This window comes from Dama dama, chromosome 23 (assembly GCF_033118175.1).
Source record: "Dama dama isolate Ldn47 chromosome 23, ASM3311817v1, whole genome shotgun sequence".
Taxonomy (NCBI): domain Eukaryota; kingdom Metazoa; phylum Chordata; class Mammalia; order Artiodactyla; family Cervidae; genus Dama; species Dama dama.
In genome coordinates this window covers 54291704-54313585 of record NC_083703.1, presented here as the reverse complement: position 1 = coordinate 54313585, position 21882 = coordinate 54291704, and the positions used below count along the sequence as shown (strand labels likewise).

Here is a 21882-nt window from a genome sequence, read left to right as displayed (position 1 = left end):
CTCCCGGCTCTGGGACTTGGTGCCAACTTTTCACCTGGTGGCTCAGACAGTAAAGAATCTGCCAGCAATGCAGGACACCTGGGTTTGATTCCTGGGTTGGGAAGATCTCCTGGAGAAGGGAATGGCTACCCACTCCAGTATTCTTGCCTGGAAAATCCCATGGACAGAGGAGCCTGGCAGGCTACAGTCCATGGGGTCACAAAGAGTTGGACACAACTGAGCGACTAACACTTTCACTTTGGGAAATCTACTAACCCCTGCCAACAGTGTGCTTCTTTTCCTCACCTGTAAGGAGTGGGTCATAGACGCACTTATCTCAGGGATGGTTTGCTGGATGGACAAATGTGTTAACGCCTGCATAGATGGCACTGGAAAGTGTGCCAGGTAAACATCCAGCAAGTGTATGCCAGGTCTCCTCACCCTCTCCAAACTCCCTGCTGAGATAGACCCTCTGCCATTCCCTTACTGGAACAGGTGGGCATGGGTGGATGCCAGTGTTTGCCAGGGGCTGAGATCATGTCCCAAGCATGATCTCAGACCAAGAGCCTAGACACACAGGTGGCATTAACATGCTACCAGCAGGAAAACCTCTGGACATTAAGCGGCCCACGGGACCCTCTAAAATCAGCCTAGCCAGAGGACTGCGGCTGCCACTGCACCGTCCATTTCTTCCTGGTGCTTTCCGGGGCATACTGGGGTCACCTAGACAAATATTTCTAACCACGGAGAGCTGCGTAGACCTCTGGAACTTCCCTGTTGACTGCCAGCTGGTGCTAGGAGCTGGGGACTCAGAGGGCCCGCCCTGACCAGTTGGGGACATTGACGGAAAAGGCGGCTGAACCCAGAGGACAGTAAGGAGAGGAACGGATGAGGCTCTCAGGAGCCGAGTCACGGGCAAGGGGCAGCCATTTGCGAAATCTGAGAGTGATCAGCTCAGTCAAGTCTTTAAAAGACCTCTGGGCGTTTCAAGAAAAGGTGGAAACCACAGGAAACCTGTCAGAAGGTTTGTACAGTTGTCTGGGCAGTTGTTTGAGAGGACTTGGCCCAGGCCAGGCGGGAAGTGTAACCGAGTCCCCGGTGGGGATGATTTTGAGGAAGGAGCCGTGCGGGATCCTAGGTTCGGGCCCCCGGGCGAGAAGGGGCGGGCCCTGGGCTCAGGGTCTACGGAAGGGGCTGGTGAGACCTGGCCCGCGGCGCGCGAGCAGCGCGCGCACCCTCAGGGGAGCAGTTTCCGGCCGGAACACTGCCCAAGGACTGGGAATGGCGGCGGAAGTGCAGATAGTTCAGGGAAGACGGCGCGCCTAAGCCCGTGTACTCAGACTGGCTGCCGGCTGCGGACACGGTGGTGGTGTGTGAGCCAGCCTGGGGCGAAGTCCTGGGGACCCCGCTCGTGTAAGGCTCCCCTCGGAGACCCGGGCACTGGAACCTGGGCTCCAGCAGCGACTTCCGGCACTGCAACTCCCGACAGGCCCCGCGCCGCCCTCAGGTCGCGCGCTGGAGATTCTGCCGCGCTGGATTGTGGGGCGCGTAGTGCCCAGCTCTACGCTCGCCGAGTGGGCCCGGCCGGCGGGAAGAGCAGCCGGGCGGGGTTTTGGAGCGCGGGCGTTAGTTCCAGTGTCTAGGCGAAACCAGGCCTCGGGAGGTCGGGTGGTTTGCTGGGCGCCGCACGGATTTGCGTCCCAGGTCAGAGCAGCACACGTGTTCTTTCGCTGCCCGCCTGGGAGGGATGGAGATGGCCCAGAGAACCGAGGGTGGGAGCCGCCGGGGTGGGAGGTTCCAAGCCGCCCAGGCTGGGGGGATGGGGGGGAGGCGCTGCTGGGTACTGGCGGAGGTCAGTACAGTGTTATTGCGGGTGGAGCACGTGGAACTGCACCTGCATCTCTTCTGTTGCGTCTCCAGGAGCTCGGTGGAGCTGTGTGGGGCGGGAGAACAGGGCAGGGACGACACCTCTCCGAACCCCCTGTGATGGGATGTCACAGGCTCGCCTTTGGACCTGTCCGCCGGAGGCACTGCCTGCCTGAACTGATGAAGTGGCCTGGCACTCGGGAAAAGCTCGCTAGACACAGGCTTGTTGTCATTTCCGTCTCTGCTGTAGGATCTCGCGTGGAGAGAGGCGCCGTGTCCCCGCAGTGCAGACTGGCATCACTTGCCTGGAGCCGCTGAGACTCTGAGATGTTCAGAGGGGGTTTTGTCTCGCAGACCCACACAGCCTGTACTTCAGCCAACCTCTGTGTCCCCCCAAGAGTAGACCAGTATGCCCAAGATAACCCTGAATGGTGTGACAGTGGACTTCCCTTTCCAGCCATACAAATGCCAAGAGGAGTACATGAGCAAGGTTTTGGAGTGTCTGCAGAAGGTGAGGCTGCAGACTGAGGGGCTTGTACCTGGGGATGGGTCAGCGTGGGTAGAGTCTCTGCAAAGACCTAACGCATCAGTACATGCACCTTCCTGTTAACTCTGGCCAGGTCCTACTTGTAATGCTGCCCTTATGGATGTGGGCCTTAGCCATAAATAGGGCTCATGTTTTAAGTGGGGTAGGAGACATGCTTAACAAATAAATCAAAAAAAGGTAATTCTGGGTGGTGATGAGTGCTATGAAGAAAGGCATAAGGTGGTAGGCTTAAGAGCACCTGGGGGACCTCACTGAGAAGGTGGTGTGTGAACTGAGGCCCAGTGATGAGGAGCACCCAGCCATCTGAGGATCTGAAGGATGTATTTCCACACAGAGGGGCAGCTGGTACCCAGCCCTCATCTGGGGAGGTCATTAAACCTCATGGGGTGCAGCTAGCATCCTGCTGGGTTTCTGGGCATGCCCTTTTGTCTCTGCCCAAGCCCCCAGCCCTCGAGGGCTGCATCTGCATCTGGGCACGTCGTGTCTGCCCAGGCTCCCCACTCAGGCTCCCAGCTGAGAGCTATGTAGGCCATCAGATCTCATCAAGATCGTGTAAATGCTTGGATCCAGAATTGTAGAATGGAACTCTTATTTTGAGGCTTGACACCTAATTAGTCATCTTCCTATTTATAGCATGTTAGAAGATACTGTGGTGTTTGGGGTAATGCTCTGCAAATTGTTTGCTAACCTGTACTGACCTAACCTCCAGCTTTTGGTTTGGGAGTGGAAAGGTCCTGTGGAATTTTATGCCCCCTGCTGGCTGCTGGGCTGGTCTCAGGTGGGCTGTGTGGCCTGCGGTGCCTGCCCCCTGCTCCCCGTTGACCCTGTTCCCCACCCCATTCAGAAAGTGAACGGCATTCTGGAGAGCCCCACAGGCACGGGGAAGACACTGTGCCTTCTCTGCAGCACGCTGGCCTGGCGAGAGCACCTTCGAGATGCGGTCTCTGCCCGCAGGATCGCCGAGAGGGCGTCAGGGGAGCTCTTCCCCGACCGCACCTTGGCGTCCTGGGGGAACGCCATCCCGGAAGGCGATGTCCCAGGTAATGCTTCCTCCGCCCCACTCCTGGACTCCTGGCAGGGAGGTGGGGAAGGAAGGGGGGTTTGTAGGTGCCACTCCATTTTTCATCGTCCTAGCTGTAAACCTAGGGTCAGAGCCTTACAGACAAATGAGGACTCTGCAGAGACCCACTGCTCTGCTTCCTGGTCATGAGTTCAGGCACCTGATGCTTAGCTGTCTGTGGTTGGACTTAGCTGAGTGCCTGTAGCCGTGACCTGTCCTTCCTTGTGCTGGGCAGCCTGCTACACGGACATCCCGAAGATCATCTATGCCTCCAGGACTCACTCGCAGCTCACGCAGGTCATCAGCGAGCTCCGAAACACTTCCTACCGGTGGGTCAGGGGGTGGTCTGCCAGGACTCCACCCTGGGACACCTTTACTGGGCTAGAACCCTGAGCTTGTGGCCATCAGGATGTCAGCTGTAGGCGTGGGTGGGGCAGCAGAGGTAAGGCCCTGTGTCAGAGCTCCCGGCGCTTCTGCAAGAGGGGCTGCCTTCTTCCAGTCTCCCATGAGAGGAACGTGGAGGTGGAGGGGCCTTCCAGAGGCCTGCCCTCATTTCTCAGCCTCACCTCCTCACTCACCCTGGACCCTGACTCAGGCTGGGCTAAGCTGCAGGGAAAGCCCCTCTCAGTCCCGGGGCAGCTTTCTGCCCTGCCTGCCCCCTCTGCCTGGGCGAGTGAGCCAAGCTTCCCAGTACAATTCACGGCTCTTGCCGCTGGATGGCACTGGGGCCCCCCCCGTCTGATACTTGGGCCCCCGCCCTCTCTTCTGCCAGGCCCCGAGTGTGTGTGCTGGGCTCCCGGGAGCAGCTGTGTATCCACCCTGAGGTGAAGAAGCAGGAGAGTAACCACATGCAGGTGCGTTCCTGTCCCTGCCTGTCTTCTGTGGTTCTGCTGCTGCTGCTTTGTGGGGGCTGCCCGGGCTTCAGGACCTCAGCTCTGCCCCTGGGAGAGGGGGTAGGGGAGCAGGGTGAAGAACTGGTGGGGTGCCTGACTGATGGCAAGGGGAGGGCAGGGTGCAGTTGTCACACAAACCCAGACCTCATGTTCCCCCAGGTCCACTTGTGCCGCAGGAAGGTGGCAAGTCGTTCCTGTCACTTCTACAACAACGTGGAAGGTGAGAGGGCTCGTGGCGGCCCTTCAGTGAGCATGCTACACGGTGTGGAGTGTGGGTGCCTCTGAGGATCGAGCTTGGCGGCCTCCTATGTGCAGGGGCGCTTGGGCTCTTCCGTGACGTTGGCAAAGGAGCTCACACGGGCTGAGAGACTGGGCTTTTCGGGAGGGTCCCCGCCATGCCCAGTAGGGGAGGCTCCCCAGGCCTAAACTGTCCCTTCTAGGAGTCTGGAATTGAGGTGCCTGCCAGGTAGGAATGCCAGTGTGAGCAGCCCCCAGGACAGGCTAGGTACTGGGTCTCTGGAGAGCATTTCTCTTGGGGTCTCAGCCGCCTTCCACAGCAGTTTGTGGGTCAGCTTGCTCCTCTGCTGGACCAGCCCTCACCTGCAGCATCCCTCTCCTCACCTGGAAGAACCTTGAGGAGGGGAGGGGCCAGGAGGCCAGGGTGGGGTTGGGAGCTGGGGGGAGCTTTTGGCCTACAGAGGAGGCACCCTTGGAGCTGGTGCCTGCTGGTCCCTGGGCTGCAGACCCCGGCACTGCCACAGGCCCCCTCCCACTGCCCTCGGTCTCCTCCCCCGGATCTCCTGTTGGTGCTCAGCCTCAGCGTGGGGCTGCCTTCTAAAGCACAGAGCAGGGCTCCCTCGGGACTTGCTTGAGGCTTGGTGCCCTCCCTGGGGGTTGCCTGGAACCATTCCATCCCGGGTGACCCCTGTGGTCCAGGGGGACTCAGTGGGCCTGAGAGCCTGTGTTCACTCCCACGCGTGTCCCCAGAGAAGAGCCTGGAGCAGGAGCTGGCCAGCCCCATCCTGGACATCGAGGACTTGGTGAGGAACGGGACCAAGCACAAGTAAGCTCTGCTCTCGGCCGCCCCAGGCTGGGCTTCCTCCACGTGCAGAGGCACATCTGTTTCTTTCCTTTTGAAATCACGAAACTGACGTTGTTCGGTATGACAGTACGTGGCAATTGTGAGGACTGTGAAGTGAGAAGTGAGGCCCTTCTTCCTGGCCCCCAGCCCCCCTCTACTCCCCAGGCATTGAGCTTGTCTTCCACCTGATGTGCCCCCCACCCCCGACATCTGCTGCGACCTCAGGGATTCAGGGCTCTGGTCCTGAGGGCACAGGCCCGCTGTCCCCTTTCCTCCCACCTCATCCACCTGCCCAGGAGTGGGCCTGGGGCTTTTGTAGATTTTACACGAGTAAGTGGTCCACTCACACGGTTGAGGACGGATGTATGAGGGGTGGCAAGCCTCCCTGCCCGTGCAGTGCCCCAGCGCCTCCCCCCCTCCAGGCTGTGCCCCTACTACCTGTCTCGGAACCTGAAGCAGCAGGCGGACATAATCTTCATGCCCTACAACTACCTGTTGGATGCCAAGGTGAGGCCTCAGCCTGTGCAGCTGACAGTGCCTGATGGCAAGAAGGTCCCAGGCTCAGAGGTGCCAGCGAAGAAGCCCTTACTGGTTCTGGTTCCAGTATTAGACCCTCGCTGGGAGCCACAGGCTGGTGCCGGGGGACCAGCCTCCCTCATCGGCACAGCTGGGTGGGTGGCGGGAGTGAGGGACTGCCCGGGGTCCCTGTCCTCCCACTGGACACCACCGGCAGCCCGGGCACATCAGCCCCAGCCCTGCGTCCCACCTCTTGCTGTAGAGTCGTCGTGCACACAGCATTGACCTGAAGGGGACGGTCGTGATCTTTGATGAAGCTCACAATGTGGTGAGTGTCTGGGGGCCTCCTGACATTGCCTTCCTCACACAGAACAGCTGAGCCATCCTGTCCAGACCCCTGTGCCCCACTGTCAGGACCAAGCAAACTTGGGCAAGGTGGGCTTCCAGCCTGTGCCCGCCATTTCCACACAAGACCCCAGACTCCTCGTGCCATCTCTTCCTTCTCTTCCCTTTGTCCCTGTTGGCTGCCTCCGTCACCTGCTTGCTCCGCCCCACCTGTTCTGTGGCCTCTGCCAGGGCCCAGGGACCGTGTCTCCAGGAGTGGTGGGCCTTGACGGGTGCTGGAGGAAGACCACTTGGGGAGCCTGGCATCCTGGGACAGAGGTGGTCACCCTCAGCCCCACTTGAGTCCAAGCAGTTGTTGCCATGTGGGCAGTGGGCCCAGTGGGCTGGTTTTGACTCGAGAGTAGCTAGAAGCCACAGTTTAATGGGAAATATATTAATAATGGCAACTCAAAATAGTTTTTCAATACTGTCTGGACCAGACGTCCACCTCTGGGCCAGTTTGAGAGCTGGCCTTGAGATCACAGGGTGGGGCTTTGGGGGCTCTCACTTCCTCTTCCCTCTGCCCCCCGCCCCACATCTGCCTCCTGGAGCCCAGTGACAGGTGGACTTGGGCTCATAGGAGAAGATGTGCGAGGAGGCCGCGTCCTTCGACTTGACGCCCCACGACGTGGCCTCGGGGCTGGACGTGATTGACCAGGTGTTGGAGGAGCGGACCAAGGTGGCGCAGCAGGCCGAGCTCCACCCGGAGTTCAGTGCAGACTCCGCCGGGTCAGGTGAGCTTGCGATGGGGACCACAAGTGGGACGGGGGCCAGTCTGCCCAGCTCCCTTCTTTCCATTCGGCTTCTGGAAACATCAGTTTGTCATTCTGTGTAAGTAGCTTCTTAGCCTCACAGACTAGGGGGTGGGTAGCCCAACGAGTCAGCAGTTTCTCAAGTCCTTTCTACCATCTTCCTGGGGTATGGATCTACTTCTGTGTAGACATGAAAACCAGGGGTGTTAGCTATAGGGATGTTCAGTAACAACCTGGGAGCATTGTGCACATGAAATGTCCTCTTCTCAGAGTCCTCACCCCCTTTTTCTGTCTCAGTAGTGATCAGGGTGTACGTAGGGGTCTTGGTGGACGCGGTTAGTGTGTGTACGCACTTAGTGTGTGTGGTTAGTATGTGCACGGATTCTGCACGACCTTTGGTAGTTAGTGATCCACGTTTTGCTCACCCGGACCACTTGGTAGCAAGCGTTTCACTCTTGAGTTGTGGGTTTGTTGCATTCACGCCTGCCCTGTGGGCATCTTCCACATCCCGCTGTGTCCTCACACAAGCTGCAGCCGGGTGTGAATAGCCCTTGCTTCCCAAGTCCCTACAAGGGACTGGGACACGTGGACAGACTCCAGAGGGAGCAGAGGCCCCTTCTCCCACCAGGCTGCCTGCTTCTGCCCCACTCTGTGAGGGTCTCGGGTCCTCTCTTGTCACGCTCACAGGCTGTGTTGGGGGGAGAGCGGGTTTGTAAATGGCTTTATGTGTTTAACACAGAAGTGCTCAGACATGTCAGCTTCAGGACCCTTAATGTTCTTAAACTTTCAGTTCTGGAAATTTACTAAGCTTTGTTTTTGTGAGTTACATCTACAGAAAGTTATTGGGTTAGAGGTGGAATCTAAGGAACTAAATGAAAAACTATTCTGTGTTTCCCCATGTTATGTGTCAGTTTCCCAGGCCTGCCCTAACGAAGTACTATACCCAGGCAGTGCTGGGGTCAGGTGTCAGCCAGGCGGTTCCTTCTGTGATTCCTGGGGCATGTGCCCCAGCTCTGGTAGCTGCTGGCAGACCTGGGCTTGTAGACATGTCACTGCAGTCTGGCTCCATCTTCACACTGTGTCCTCCCTCCTTGGGACATCAGTCAGTAGATGAAGGCCCAGCCCAGTCCACTGGGACCTCATCCTAACTGTGTCTGCAGATAAGGTCACGTTCACAGGGATCAGAGTTTAGGATTTGAACACAACTTTCTGGAGGGCACAATTCAATCCAGAACATGTTAAATAGCCGTTTTTAATATAAGGTAATTGAGTCTTGTAACGTGATAGCACATGTCACAGCTGTGTTCATTTCCCAGTGCTGCTAAAGGAAATACCCAGATGTGGCTTGAAGCAGCACATGTATTCTTTCATGGCCCCCGGAAGCCCAGGAGGGTCTTCAGCACCGGCTCCACTGGAGGCTGTGGAGGAGGTTCCGTCTCCTGGCCTTTCCCAGCTTCTCGGGGCAGTGCCCCATCTTCTCTGACCCTTTGATGACCTGCTTTCCTGCTTAGGGTCCCCAGACAATCCAGGGTGATCTCCCCATCTCCGGGTCTCAGCATCATGGCGCCTCCAAGTCCCTTTGCCTCAGAGCTGACATAGTCAATGAAGAGTAGCTCCTACTCGCCACAACTAGAAAAAAACCCACGAGCAACAAAGACACAGCACAGCACAAAAATAAATAAAAAAGAAAACAAAGATATTTCACAGAACAGGAGGAATTTTTTGCAAACAATATATCTGATGAAGGGTTTGTAACTAAAGTATGGAGGAAGCTCTTAACCAAAAGACCACCCAACCCAGTTTAAAAATGGGCAGAAGATATAAACAGACACAGATGGTTAATATGCTCATGAAAAATGGAGCCCATTGGTCGTCAGGGAAATGCAGATCAGAACCATGATTGTTGTGTGTCCCTGGGTCCCTCCGAAGGTGAGCCCCTGCCCCCACCCAGCTCAGGCTGCTGCTTCCTGTCCAATTGGGACAGCATGGGTTTCAGGGCCATCTCTCTTCTGTGGCATCCTGCCCTCCATGCAGCATCCAGGCTCCTTAGGGCAGCCGGTGGAGCTGGAAGTAGGTAGGTTTGTGCATGTGCGCTTTTCCCTCCCCAGGGCTGAACTTGGAGCTGGAAGACCTCGCCAAGCTGAAGAGTAAGTGCCCCTCTTCTCCTGCCTGTGCCCTGGACCCCCACAGCCCCAACCTGATAGCCCCTTCCCGCCACAGTGATTCTGCTTCGCCTGGAGGGGGCCATCGATGCTGTGGAGCTGCCTGGAGGCGACAGCGGTGTCACCAAGCCTGGGAGGTGAGGGCCAGAGTCGGCGGGTGTGCGGGGAAGGTCTTGGGTCACAATGCAGGGAGTCTCCCCATCCCAGAGGCCCTGGAGTGGCTGCCAGCATCTAGTTTGGTCCTTGAGAAAGTTGGCACCACTCGCTTCTCTGGTCCAGCCCTCTGTCTGCGGTTGTCTTTTAGAATGAAGTGCCGCCTTCTGTTGGGAGGAAGAGCAGGTGTAACTCCTTGCGTGCTGCCAGCTGTGCTGGGATGCGGGCCCTGAGCTCCTCCTGCTCTGCTGTGCTGAGACCCTCTAAGGGCCCAGTTGCTCCCCACATGGCCCAGGCGTCTCCTAAGCTCGCGCATTCGCAGGTTTCCTCAGCAGTTTCTACTACCCACCTCCTCCCGACTCTTTTTCCAGAACTGCTCCCTGGATGCCCTGCCCAGAGCCTCCACTCCAGAGAGGCCTCCATCTGAGGCCTGAGCCCCAAACCCAGGTGTTTCTCTGGGTATGCAGGTCTTAGGCCGACTGCTTTCCTCCCCACGGGGGCTTTTGAGGGGAGAGGCCACTCCTCTCCAGCTTTGGGCCTCCCTGGAGGCTCAGAGCTTGTTTGCAAGTGAAGGAAACTTAAAATGCCTTAATGGCTGTCAGGTTCCCAAAGTGCAGCCAAGCCACCTCTTTCTCATAGCTACATCTTCGAGCTGTTTGCTGAGGCCCAGATCACGTTTCAGACAAAGGGCTGCATCCTTGACTCCCTGGACCAGCTCATCCAACACCTGGCAGGACGTGAGTCCCAGCCACACACTGGGGCCGCCCCTTCCTCTGGCCCACTGACTGCTTTCTGATTGGGAGGCTGAGTCCTTAATGTGTCTGATGGCATATGTTCCATAAAGAGCAGTCTTCCTGGTCAGCCCCTTTCAGGAAAGAGCATTGAAGGGCTGGGTGGCCAGTGAACCGTGGGCCCCACCACTTTCTCCTCCAAACCTCCGTGCTGTTTCCACCCAGAGGGTTCCCCGGGACCACTCCCCATTGGTCTCCCTGCTGGTGCCCAGCCTTGCTGTGCTCTTGGCCCCTGGGCAACCCCAGCAGCCTCTCTGCTTGTCCTGCTGACCCAAAGGAGACCCCCTGGGAAGAAGGGAGAACTGTCTTCTGAGGGCATGCCCCTTGCGTTCACCACTGTCCCCCCAGGTGCCGGGCTGTTCACCAACACGGCGGGCCTGCAGAAGCTGGCGGACATCATCCAGGTAGGGACTGACTGCCGCCAGCAGGTGGCGCCTCTTCTCCCCGATGGAAGGTGGGGGCTTTCTTCTGTGGGCCTCTGGTGGTGCTAGACCGCCGGAAGGGCCAGCTGCCCCAGCACATGCTTCAGGTCAGCCCGGTAAAGCAGGGTCCCTCTCACTCTGGGCACCCGCTTCAGGCCGTCAGGATGGGATCAGGCGAACAGCGGGTCCCTCAGATTTTCGGACAGGCCTAGCCAGCTGTTGGCTCTTCTCATTTCTTGCTGACACAGCTCTTCAGAGGAAAGTTAATGATAAGTAGATCCCAGAGTAGGGGGGAGGGGGGCACTGATACTGTCCCCTGTTGTTGCTGGGCCAGCCTCACCCAGAGGGTGTCCAGACATGGATGGGGTGAGTGTGTCCAGGTGACGCCTGTGAGCACTGGTGGGGCCTAGGGCCGGTGTTGGGATCAGTGGTGGGTTGCACATCCCTGGACCAGGCCAGCCTCTCTCTGGGCTTTGGGATCTTCTTGGAGGTGCGGCAGCCGAGGCCCTCTTGGCCACATGCAGACCCCACCTTCCCTAGGCCAGGGGACGTCACGTGCCTCTGGGTCACTGGTGTTCCCACCTCCTGCCCCTGATGTGCCATTCTCCTCCGGCTCGGTGGAGGCACTTCCTCCACTCAAGTGGACAAGCTGGGGCCTGTCTTCTGTTAGCTGGGTAGCTCAGGGCCTTTGTTCCTCCTCGCTGGGCCTTTCAGCAGAGGCCGTTCCCTGGCCATTGCTCTTTGGGACATGAGCACCAGAGGCCCTGTGTGGCATGTGTGTGGCTGCCCAGGCCGCGAGGGGTCACGGTGGCGGGTCCCTGGCTGCGTATAGGCTCAGTGGGTTACCTGCCCAGCAGCACCTCTCACTGTCACCCCACCATGTCCCCCTCCCCAGCCCTTGCTGTGTTTCCAAGACCGCAGGCCCTCTTCCACTCCACTGCATGGGTGGCATCCGCGGGCCCCCTGGCCACACCCACAGGTGCTCGTTATATTGGGATGTAAGATGAGTAACTGCCGGGTCACACTTCCTCCAGCTGGAGGGGACAGGACGTGCCAGCAAAAGAGAATGGCCTACAGGCAGCAGAGGACGCTGAGTCACCCGCGGGGGCCACTTAGAGCAGCTGCCAAAGGAGATTCCAAAGCCACGGGCTTAGTGGTGTTTGGGCTCCAGAGAGTCTGGGGCAGGGAGGAACGCGCTCCATAAATGGGTATCCGGGGAGGGGTGGGGCTGCACAGGCCTGGAACCCAGGGCCCTGCGAGGAGGGGCAGGAGGGGTGGGCAGAGAGTGCCACGAGGGAGGGTCCACTTGGAAGGGCATGGCCAGGGCCCTGTAGTCAGGACTTGGGACTCCCCAGAGACCCAGCAGGCATGATGAGTCACCGCATGGATGGTGGAGGCCTTGGACGCCCGCTACCCTGGCACGGAAGTGCCATGAGGAAGCAGGCAGAGCCCAGGCCTGAAGGACCACACACTAGAGTGTCCTCCTCTGTGAGCCTGACTGCCTTTCCAGCCCCTTTCCTGCCTCACAGACAGGACAGAGCCCCCAGGGTGGAGTGCCAAGCTGCCGGCGGGCTGGCGCCGGAGCCCAGCCAGGAGGGAGCCACACCTGGCTCTCCCCCACCCACCTGTGTCTGCGTCACTCAGCACAGGGCGATGGCTCTGTGGTCTCAAACTTCTCCCATCCCTTGAAGTATAGGAGCTGCTCTGGGGCCACGGCATGGGTTTGCAAAGAAAGCCATGGCCCCAGAGTGGCCTTACCTGCCAGCGTGGCCTCCGCTCTGGGATGGAGTCGTGTGTGAGGACCTGTCCTTACAGGCAGATACTTCGGTAAATTACTAGGCCAGGTGTTTTGCCATCTGGACGATGGAAAAGCTTCTTAAAGCTCCTCTTGCCCTTGGCGCTTACTCCTCACAGGCTGCACTGTGCCCACAGGCCATGCTTCTGGGGTCTCATATAGGGTCGCAGGGTGCCTGCTGCTCCTCTTGGCCCGGGGCCCACGTCCCCTGGGCCCTGTAGGAGTTTGCCGCGAACAGGGTACTGATCCGTTTGTAGGAAGGAGTGGTGGATAAAGCTTCTGCCTCCAGCTGCTGGTGGTGCCAGTCTCCTGTTCTCCTAGGTACCGGGTAGAAGTCGAGGTTCTGTGGTCAGTGTCCAGCCCGGCGTGAGGCCCCTGGGAGTGCGAGGCTATGGAACGCGCTGTTCCTTCTACACGTGTCTTGGCCTTGTCTGTGCCGGCTGGGTGTCCGTCGGCTTGTTCCTTTTCTGTGAGAGCCTTTTGAGCCTTGGCCATGACTCCTGGACCTGTGGGCTGTTTTGGGGCCAGCCGGGGCTCTGTGATGTCCAGCGGGCTTCCCGAGGCTCGGTCTCTGCTCTCCAGGGTGGCTGTACCGTCTCTTCTGGAGGAAGTGACATCTGTGTCTTAAATATTTCCAGTGTTAAATACTTTCTGTTGCTGTTGAGAAAGGGATCTTTTTAATGCACCGGTGCTTGTGTATGAGAAACCTATTGAATTGTATCTGTTGGTTTTGTGTGAAGCTGTCTCACTAAGTTTTCTTTTCACTCTAAATGTTTGTCATTCTGTTTCCTGGGTTTTCTAAGTGGACAGTCATGTTGTTTGTAATGTTTAGTGTTTTGTACTCTCTGTCCCAATATTTATCCCTCCTGTTGTTTTTTCTTGGCTTGTTGCATTCACAAGAGTATAATTCTACTTGTTTTACTTAGGGATTAATTTCATCCTTTTAGTTCTCTGAGTAAACTGAGGTCCTTTGCCCTGGCCCTGAGCCAGCCCTGGGGGAGAGGGAGAGGCGAGCTGCTGACCTGGGCCTGGTGCCCATGAGAGGTGCAGACTGGCTGCCGAGGAGGGGCCAGCAGGACCGCTGTGTCGCATGGGGCAGCTCTCTCCCCTCAGCCTGTTGGCTTGGAGGCAGTGGCGGGTGATGACCATGTCCTGAGTGCCTGTCTCTCCTGCGTGGGAGCAGCATGTCAGGAGAGGCAGTCTCGGGTGTGTCCTGCTTACCTCATCCCTCATCTCTGCCTTCCAGATTGTGTTCAGCGTGGACTCTGCCGAAGGTGACCCTGGTCCCATGGTGGGGCTGGCGTCTCAGTCCTACAAGGTGGGGCTGCCTCCAGGATGGGCTCCTCAGCGGGGCCTGGGATACATGTGCACTCCTGGGATACTTGACCACTCTGGGACACCTGTCCACTCCGCCCCTCCAGGTGCACATCCACCTGGATGCAGGTCACCGGAGGACAGCTCAGCGATCAGATGTCTGGAACACCACAGCGGCCAGAAAGCCAGGTACAGCTCCTCAGGGGCAGGGACACGCTCCCCCTGAACTGGGGTGGCGCCTTGTCCAGCTGTGGGCTCCTGGCCGCCTGTCAGTCCAGCCTTATCTAGGTGCCATCCACCTGTCTTCTGAGAGTCTGAACAGAGAAGCCAGAGTGCCCCAAGGCTGGGCTTCTGGTCCCCTGCATCCTCCATGTCACTCCTGTCATTGCTGGGGCAGACTCACCCAGGACAGTATGGGCCTGGGTCCGCCTCCATCCTCCTCACTGAGGGCAGGTCCCATCCTAAAGGTTGAAAGAGCCTTCTCTGGTTCACTTCTGGAAGTGTCACTGCTGGCCTGTGATGTGGCTGTGACTCCAGAGTCGCAGTGCCAGCATCCGCGTTTGCTGTTTCCATCTCGATTTGTGGAGCACGGAGGGCAGGCAGGCATGTCTGTCCCACAGGCGTCTGTACTGGCTTGCTGCCTCCTGGGGCTGTGAGCCCGCGCCCCTCCCTTTTCTGCAGTCCTACCTGGTGTGTAGGGAGGGGACTAGCTCTTCACACCCTGAGCCACAGGGACCTCTGGGGTTGGAGTGGGCTGATCTTTCTGGAAGTGACCTCAGGGCCCTCCTCCTCTGACCCCGGGGTGCTGAGGGGCTTCTCCGGTGTGCTTGCTGTTCCTGGGCTCCCAAGGAAGCACTCAGCCCCAGGCTCAGCTCCTGACTCAGGCAGGCCCCTGGGCAGACTTGTACACCTGGGCCTCAGGGCCCAGCGCCACGCGTCAGGGAGGCTGGTCGCTGTGTGGCTAGTGGCCGGGCCTCATGTGCACCCCCTGCAGGAAAGGTGCTGAGCTACTGGTGCTTCAGCCCGGGGCACAGCATGCGTGAGCTGGTCCGCCAGGGCGTCCGCACCCTCATCCTCACCAGCGGCACACTGGCCCCCGTGGCCTCCTTCAGCATGGAGATGCAGATGTAAGGGCTTGTGCCCCCGGAGAGGGGTGGGAAGGGTGTGGCACATCCTGAAGCCAGCCCCCTGCCTTGGGCCGGGGTTCAGGATTTCATAGGGGCCACCCCCTGCCTCCCTCCAGCCCTTTCCCAGTCTGCCTGGAGAATCCCCACGTTATCAACCAGCACCAGATCTGGGTGGGGGTCATCCCCAAAGGCCCTGATGGAGCCCAGCTGAGCTCTGCCTTCGACAGACGGTAGGCGGCCTGGTGGGCCAGCTGGGCAAGGCGGGCAGTGAGTGCCAGCCCCTCATGGCAGCAGCCCCCTGGTTCTCTGCAGGTTTTCTGATGAGTGCCTGTCTTCCCTGGGGAAGGTGCTGAGTGAGTGCCCGGGTGCCCCCCCAACTCCCGTCCTGCCTGGTCTTCTAGTGGGGTGGGTGGAGGGGCTCTGTGGACACCTCTCCCGCTGACCCAGGCCATGGCACTTACAGGCAACATCTCCCGCGTGGTCCCACACGGGCTCCTGGTCTTCTTCCCTTCCTACCCGGTCATGGAGAAAAGCCTGGAGTTCTGGCGGGTACGTCCCCCCTCCAGTGTTCTCTCGGACGGGGTGTGGAGGGGGAGCCCCAAACGGCCAAGAGTCTACAGGAGGGCCGGGCGTGCACCTTGTCTTGAGAAGTCTCCTCCCGTAGGCCCATGACTTCGCCAGGAAGCTGGAGGTCCGGAAGCCCCTGTTCGTGGAACCAAGGAGCAAAGGAGGCTTCTCAGAGGTCCGGGTCCCAGGCCCCCCACCCCAGGCTGCCCTGGACTCAGGCCACCCTCAGGCCCTGCATGGCTGAGGTCCTGTTGGCCTTTTAGGAAGTTTGGGCTCAGGGATGACAGCAGCAGACCCCACCCCACCCCTCCCGCCCCAGCCCCAGACCCTGTGTTTTCTGGGAATGGTGAGCAGTTGCTGGGTGTCAGTCCAGGTTGGCCTGGAAGCTGTGCCATGAAGGAGCTGCTTGGGCCTATTGGCCAGCCTCCAGGCTGGGGTGCTTTGTCTTGGAGGGTGATTCCTGGGGCTTGCTCAAGGAGGTGGAGGGGTCAGGGGCTGGGCTGGGCTGATGAGCCTCCCCTTCCAGGTGATGGAGGCTTTCTACGCCAGAGTTGCTGCACCCGAGTCCAGTGGGGCCATCTTCCTGGCTGTGTGCCGGGGTAAGGTAAGGCCTCAGAAGACTGGGTCCCACACGCCTGCCCTTCCTCCCCACCTGAACCCTGTGCCCAAGGGGGTTGAGGGGTCTTGACCTGGGGCTGTACCATGGGCAGGAAAGGCTGGTCACTTTCCTCAAGCCCCAGGTCCAGCGGATACGGGAAGCTGTGGCCCTTTTGGTCCTAGGGGGTGGGCCCTGGGTTCCTGGGGTGTGCAGGAAGGACAGAGGAGGTTCTGGGAATGAGGACGTGGTTGTGGGGTCTTGGGAGCAATGGACTCCAGATCCAGCCTGGTTCAAGGTTGGAGGGTTCTTCCACCCTGCTCTCCTGGGGGCGTGTGGCCATGAGGGTTCAGACCCAGGGGGACCTTTAGGGAACGTCCAGGGCTTGATGGAGACAGACGTGCCTGCTGCCCTCCAGGCTAGTGAGGGGCTGGACTTCGCAGACATGAATGGCCGTGGAGTGATCGTCACAGGCCTCCCGTACCCACCCCGCATGGACCCCAGGGTTCTTCTTAAGATGCAGTTCCTGGATGAGATGAAGGCCCAGAGCGGGGCTGGGGGCCAGGTGAGATTCGGGGCTGGGTGGGGCTGGGGGCCATGTGAGGGGCAGGGTTGGGAGTGGGCTGGTAGTGCTCCAGCTGACGTGACGGAGCCCCTCCCCCCCACAGTTCCTCTCCGGGCATGATTGGTACCGGCAGCAGGCATCCAGGGCTGTGAACCAGGCCATCGGGCGGGTGATCCGGCATCGCCACGACTATGGGGCCGTCTTTCTCTGCGACCACAGGTGCAGCCCCTCCCACTGAGCTCTGGGGCCAGAGCCCCCACCCCCGACACCAGAGGGGTGGGCAGTGGGGGTGCAGGGTTCCTAGACTGAGGCCCCATCACCCTGCAGGTTTGCCCATGCAGACACCAGAGCCCAGCTGCCCTCCTGGGTGCGCCCCCACGTCAAGGTGTATGATAGCTTTGGCCATGTCATCCGAGACGTGGCCCAGTTCTTCCGTGTGGCCCAGAAGACCGTGAGTCCCCAGCCCCAGCTGGATGAGCCCTCATGCCCACCCCGGGGAGGGGCCGGGTGTGACCCCTGACCCTCTGTGACTGTCTAGATGCCTGAGCCAGCCCCCCGGGCTGCTGCCCCAAGTCTGGGCGAAGGAGAAGGCGTTGTCTCAGTGTCTGTGTCACCGGGCCCCCTCCCCACCAGGAAGGCCATGAGTCTGGACGTGCATGTCCCCAGCCTGAGGCAGCAACACACCGGTGTGTGTAACGGTGGCACAGCCGGGTGGGGCCCACAGGGTGGAGGGCGGGCCGCCTCCAGCAGGTGGGTGACCTGCTGGGACTGATGACCCGAGTGCCTGGTGAGCATTGGTGGACTTGACTGCCCACGTGCGTTCCTGCAGGCTCGCCAGTCACCAAGGATACTGAGGGCAGTCTGTGTGTGGAGTACGAGCAGGAGCCCGTCCGTGCCCAGCGGAGGCCTGCAGGGCTGCTGGCCGCCCTGGAACACAGTGAGCAGCTGGTCGAGGGGCCTGGCGACAAGGCCCTCCCTGCGGAGGAGGAGGTGAGGGGCTGGGCTCGCTGGAGAGGACATGAATGGCTTGACCCCTGATTCCATGCAAGGGGGCTGAGGGTGCCCTGCTGCTCAGAGTAGTGTCCATGCTCTAGGGCCCTGAGGCCTGGGTTGGACACAGCTGTGTTGCCTTCAGGCCTGTGGCTGCTCTGCCCTGTTGGGCCCTCGTGAGAAGAGGCCAGCGGAGGAGCAGCGTGGCAGGAGGAGGAAAGTCAGGCTGGTCAGCAGCCCGGTATGTGAGCCTTTGGCAGACGTGGGGTTCTGGAGGGAGCCTCTGGCTGTATGGCTCCAAATGGTGCAAATGGTGCACTGGCCTGACTTGTCTGTCCTTGCTGGGGGGCGGGCTCTGGAGTGGCTGGGGCCCAGGGAAGGAAGCTGGGCAGGCCTGAGGGTGGGTGCAGGGGTAGATGGGGGTGACAGACCTGTGGCATGCACTGCACTCACCCCCATCCCACCTTGGCCTGCTCTGACCCTGTCCCAATTCTACTGTGAGAACATCTCAATCTCCACTCAGCTCTCTGAAGTAGCTCAGAGGCCTGTGTGCCCTTCACTGCTAGTCTCATGTCTCCTCCCAGGATCCCTGGGCAGCCCCCCACTCAGGGCACTCCCACCACACTTTGGAGCCCTGCAGACTTGTCAGATTCAGGCTTTTCATTTTGCATTTGTTTTTGGTAGCGTGGTGAAGTTCACACAGGCCCGTGGGCTCCTTCCCAGAAGTTTCCGTCTTCCCAGCTGGGCAGGAGCCAGGCCTAGCCCTTTGGCAGGTTTGGGGTGGCGCCTATAATTGGGCTGTCTCCCCTGGCCTGGCACGAGCGTTCAGGCTGACGTGCCTGAGTGTGAGGAGTGTGGTGTTCCCTGCCTCGGATAAAAGCCGTTGAAGAACAGCTGAGTTAAGTCCCAGAAGCTCCGGAAAGCCCCAGATGCCACTGCCTCTGTCCATTTTCTTTGATTCTGGGAAAAGCCGGGCGGTGCCCAGGGGACTGACACTGAGGGGGTGGCCTAGGTGCCAGGAGCCTGGGACTCTGCAGGCGGAGCTAGGGGACAGCCTGGGAGCCTAGATGGTCCTGGTCGAGGGTCTGGGGTCAGGACTGGGGTGTGCGGCAGAAGTGGGGCACAGGAATGTTTGAAGTACGGCACATTGAGAAGTGTCCCTTGCTGTGAGCGGACAGTCTAAGCCAAGAGTGCCCACCGCAGCAGCCCCTGCCGTGGGTGCTGGGAGCTCTGCAGAGGAGCAGGAGCTGCCAGCCATGAGGGTGAGCCTGTGCTGTCCCTCCACTGTGCTCGGTAGGCCTGATCACCTCGGCTGAAGCCAACCAGGAGGTTACCTGCTGGCTCCTCCTGGCTGCTCCTGGTGACCACAGCTGGGCCAGGCCAGCCAGGAATCCTCCCCGGCAGCCCCAACAGCAGCTCACTGTCCCTGTGGGTGGGAAGGGTCCGCACCACCTGACAGGTGCCGGGCATGTGTGCGCAGGAGGGGCCAGCAGCCAGCATGGACACGGGCAGGGCCAAGCTGTTCATGGTGGCCGTGAAGCAGGCACTGAGCCAGGCCAGCTTCGACACCTTCACCCAGGCTCTGCGGGACTACAAGAGCTCCGATGACCTTGAGGCCCTGGTTGCTCGCCTCAGCCCCCTATTTGCCGAAGACCCCAAGAAGCACAGCCTGCTCCAAGGTGCCTTGGCCTGCACAGGCTGCCCACTGAGGGTCCTGCCCTGGGTGTTGTGCTGCAGCTGTGGGGTGGGGGCTACCAGGGTCCACGGTTGACCTGCTCCCTGGAAGAGATGCAGGTGGCCCCCCAGTGGTGGCTGCAGCCGCAGGGACCCGCAGGCCCAGAGCCCCACCCCTCCCCTCCCCACAGGCTTCTATCAGTTCGTGCGGCCCCACCACAAGCAGCAGTTTGAGGAGGTCTGCCTCCAACTGACGGGCCAAGGCTGCAGCTCCCCGCATAAGCACGGCCATCCCCAGAGGCAGGGGGCACAACTGACCCTGGACTCCAGTGGTGAGCTGTCCTCTGCCTGGGTGGGACCCTCAGAACCAGGTCCGAGAGGAGGGTTGGTGCCTGGCTCTTGAGGTGGGCCCTCACATGGCCCAGCCTCCCTGTTCCTGAGGTCCAGACAGGTGACCCCAACTTTGGGGGTCATGGGCCCTCGGAGCACACATGGCGTGGGCCTCGTGGAGCCTGGGCCTGGGGAGTCCTGGAGACCCGCCTGCCCCATCTCTACCTGGAGAGGCCCTGCACATCCAGAGCCTAGGAGCTGCTCTCCCTGTGTAAGGAGGTGCCCACCTCTGGATGAGACTTCCCCCAGGATAGTTGTCATGGTGCTCTGAGATCGAAGATTCCAGCCTGAGTCACCCTTTGCACACCCCACCCTGTGCCTGCCCCCCAGGAAAGAAGCCCCACCCTTCCCTGCTGTTGTGGTGACCTGAGAAGAGTTTGAGGCCAGGTCTCCCCTTGGAAAGACCTCGTCCCTCCTGGGGCACCCCTGGACCCTCAGGGACCAATGGGACAGCTGCTTGTCTCTTTGTTTCTTCAGAAAGGAAGGAGTCTGACCCCAAGCTGACTGTGTCCCAGGATGCAGCCAGGCGACTGAACCCTTGCGAGCAGCTGAACCAGGGCTGGCCCCACCTGGCCTCTGGGCCACTCCCCGCAGGTACTGATCTGAAGAGGTTTCAGGTTAGAGTCAGGAGCAGCAGGAAGACCCTGGGGAGGAGTTGCCAGGGGCCACTGTGGCTCTGATCTCCAGAGCAGGGCAGGTTGGTGTGAGCTCCTGGGAAGCTGCTGGACTGAGACGTCACTGTCCCATCAGGAGACTCCAGCTGCCCACTGCACAAGGGATCTAGAGCCCCTGGAGCTGAGAAGCAACACCCATCTACTGTGAGCGCCTACCTGGCCGACGCCCGCCGCGCCCTGGGGGCTGCTGGCTACAGCCAGCTTCTGACGGCACTGACCACATATAAGCAGGATGACGACTTTGAGAAGGTGGTGGCCGTGGTGGCTGCACTCACCACCGAGAAGCCTGAGGACCTACCCCTGCTACAGAGCAAGTGGCTGGAGTGGGGGTGGGAGGGGGCAGGCAGCAGGGCTGGCAGTGGAACCGGCCTGAGCCATGCTCTCTGCAGGGTTTGGCATGTTTGTGCGGCCACACCACAAGCAGCGCTTCCGACAGATGTGTGTGGACCTAAGTGGCCCAGGGACCAAGGCTCCAGGACCCCAGGAGGGGGGCTCTGCCATGCCTTCTGACCTTGTCCGCGAAGCTCCCAGTCCAGGTAGGGCCTCCTGTCTGGTGCTCCTGCTGCCCTGTCATCCAGTCCCCCTCAACCCTCGCAGGGTGGGCAGGTGAGCAGCAGGGAAGTGCCAGGGACCCTCAGACCTGCTTCGTTCTGTCTCTAGGCCCCAAGAAGACCCAGAGCAAGATCTCGTCCTTCCTCATGCAGAGGACGGCTGAGGACACAGGGGCTCCTGGCCCACCCCTCAGTTTCCCCCGAGGGCAGGCGCAGTTGGAGTGGGGTAGGTCTCCTGGGAGGAGCTATAGGGACTCTTGGGAGTGGGGGCTGGGATGCAGCAGGCCCATGGTGCTCACATCAGGCCCCTTGCAGCGGGCGTGGCATGTGCAGGCTGCAGGGCGGAGGATGTGGTCTTCTTCAAGTGCCCCTCCTGTGACTTCCTCCGCTGCCAGGCCTGTTGGCGACAGCACCTCCAGGTTGGTAGCCAGGCCCCGTGGACATGGTGGTGACCCTGTGGACAGTAGGGGTTGCCCCCCATAGTGGGGCTGAAGGGTTGGGGGTAGGGGGTTCCTGGCAGTGTGTCCAGCCCTTTGTCTCCACAGGTCTCTAGGAAGTGCCCTGGCTGCCGTGCTGCCACGAGAAAGCAGACCCTTGCGCAGGTCTTCTGGCCAGAGCCCCAGTGAACAGGGAGCCCCTCTGGGCACTCTGTGGACCCTGAGGCTGCCCCTTGTGGGGCACTGCCTGGACACTTGCCTGTTGGCTGGGGGTGGGTCAAAGAGCCTGCCTGACAGGGAGGCCAGTCCAGTGTCTGTGGTGATGCCCCTGAGATGGCAGTGGGATCTGGGTCCCCTGTGGGAGGCACTGAGGTCATCTTGGGGTTTGGGGTGGGTCCACTGGAAGGTGCTTGCCCAGAACTTGAGTGGATGCCAGCCTCTGGGCAGAGCCCCCATAGGAAGAAAAGGAGCCTTGCCCCTTCTGGGGTAGGGGGGTGCCCTCGGCGGACCAGCTGTTCACCAAGGGACAGAGATGTAATAAAGCTGCTGGCACTGCTGGACGTGTCTGCATGTCCTGGGCTGGTTGGAGGGGTGAGG

General features: G+C 60.1%; 1 protein-coding gene across 1 annotated transcript; it reads left to right on the top strand.

The window, feature by feature from the left end:
• The first annotated feature begins 1233 nt into the window (after positions 1 to 1233).
• On the top strand, positions 1234 to 21843 carry RTEL1 (regulator of telomere elongation helicase 1). Its single transcript, XM_061126816.1, has 36 exons — positions 1234 to 1392; positions 2096 to 2356; positions 3237 to 3432; positions 3688 to 3781; positions 4225 to 4306; positions 4505 to 4565; positions 5333 to 5408; positions 5849 to 5933; positions 6205 to 6270; positions 6907 to 7060; positions 9187 to 9225; positions 9299 to 9377; positions 10033 to 10130; positions 10533 to 10588; positions 13648 to 13719; positions 13823 to 13904; positions 14710 to 14842; positions 14959 to 15072; positions 15155 to 15195; positions 15306 to 15391; positions 15507 to 15584; positions 15936 to 16013; positions 16423 to 16569; positions 16673 to 16788; positions 16897 to 17020; positions 17108 to 17255; positions 17399 to 17559; positions 17705 to 17800; positions 19040 to 19238; positions 19425 to 19565; positions 20101 to 20217; positions 20374 to 20607; positions 20687 to 20833; positions 20958 to 21074; positions 21164 to 21267; positions 21394 to 21843. Exons 2-36 carry the CDS (start codon positions 2255 to 2257, stop codon positions 21472 to 21474), a joined length of 3804 nt encoding a protein of 1267 aa, XP_060982799.1. The 5' UTR covers positions 1234 to 1392; positions 2096 to 2254; the 3' UTR covers positions 21475 to 21843.
• The last annotated feature ends 39 nt before the right edge of the window (positions 21844 to 21882 follow it).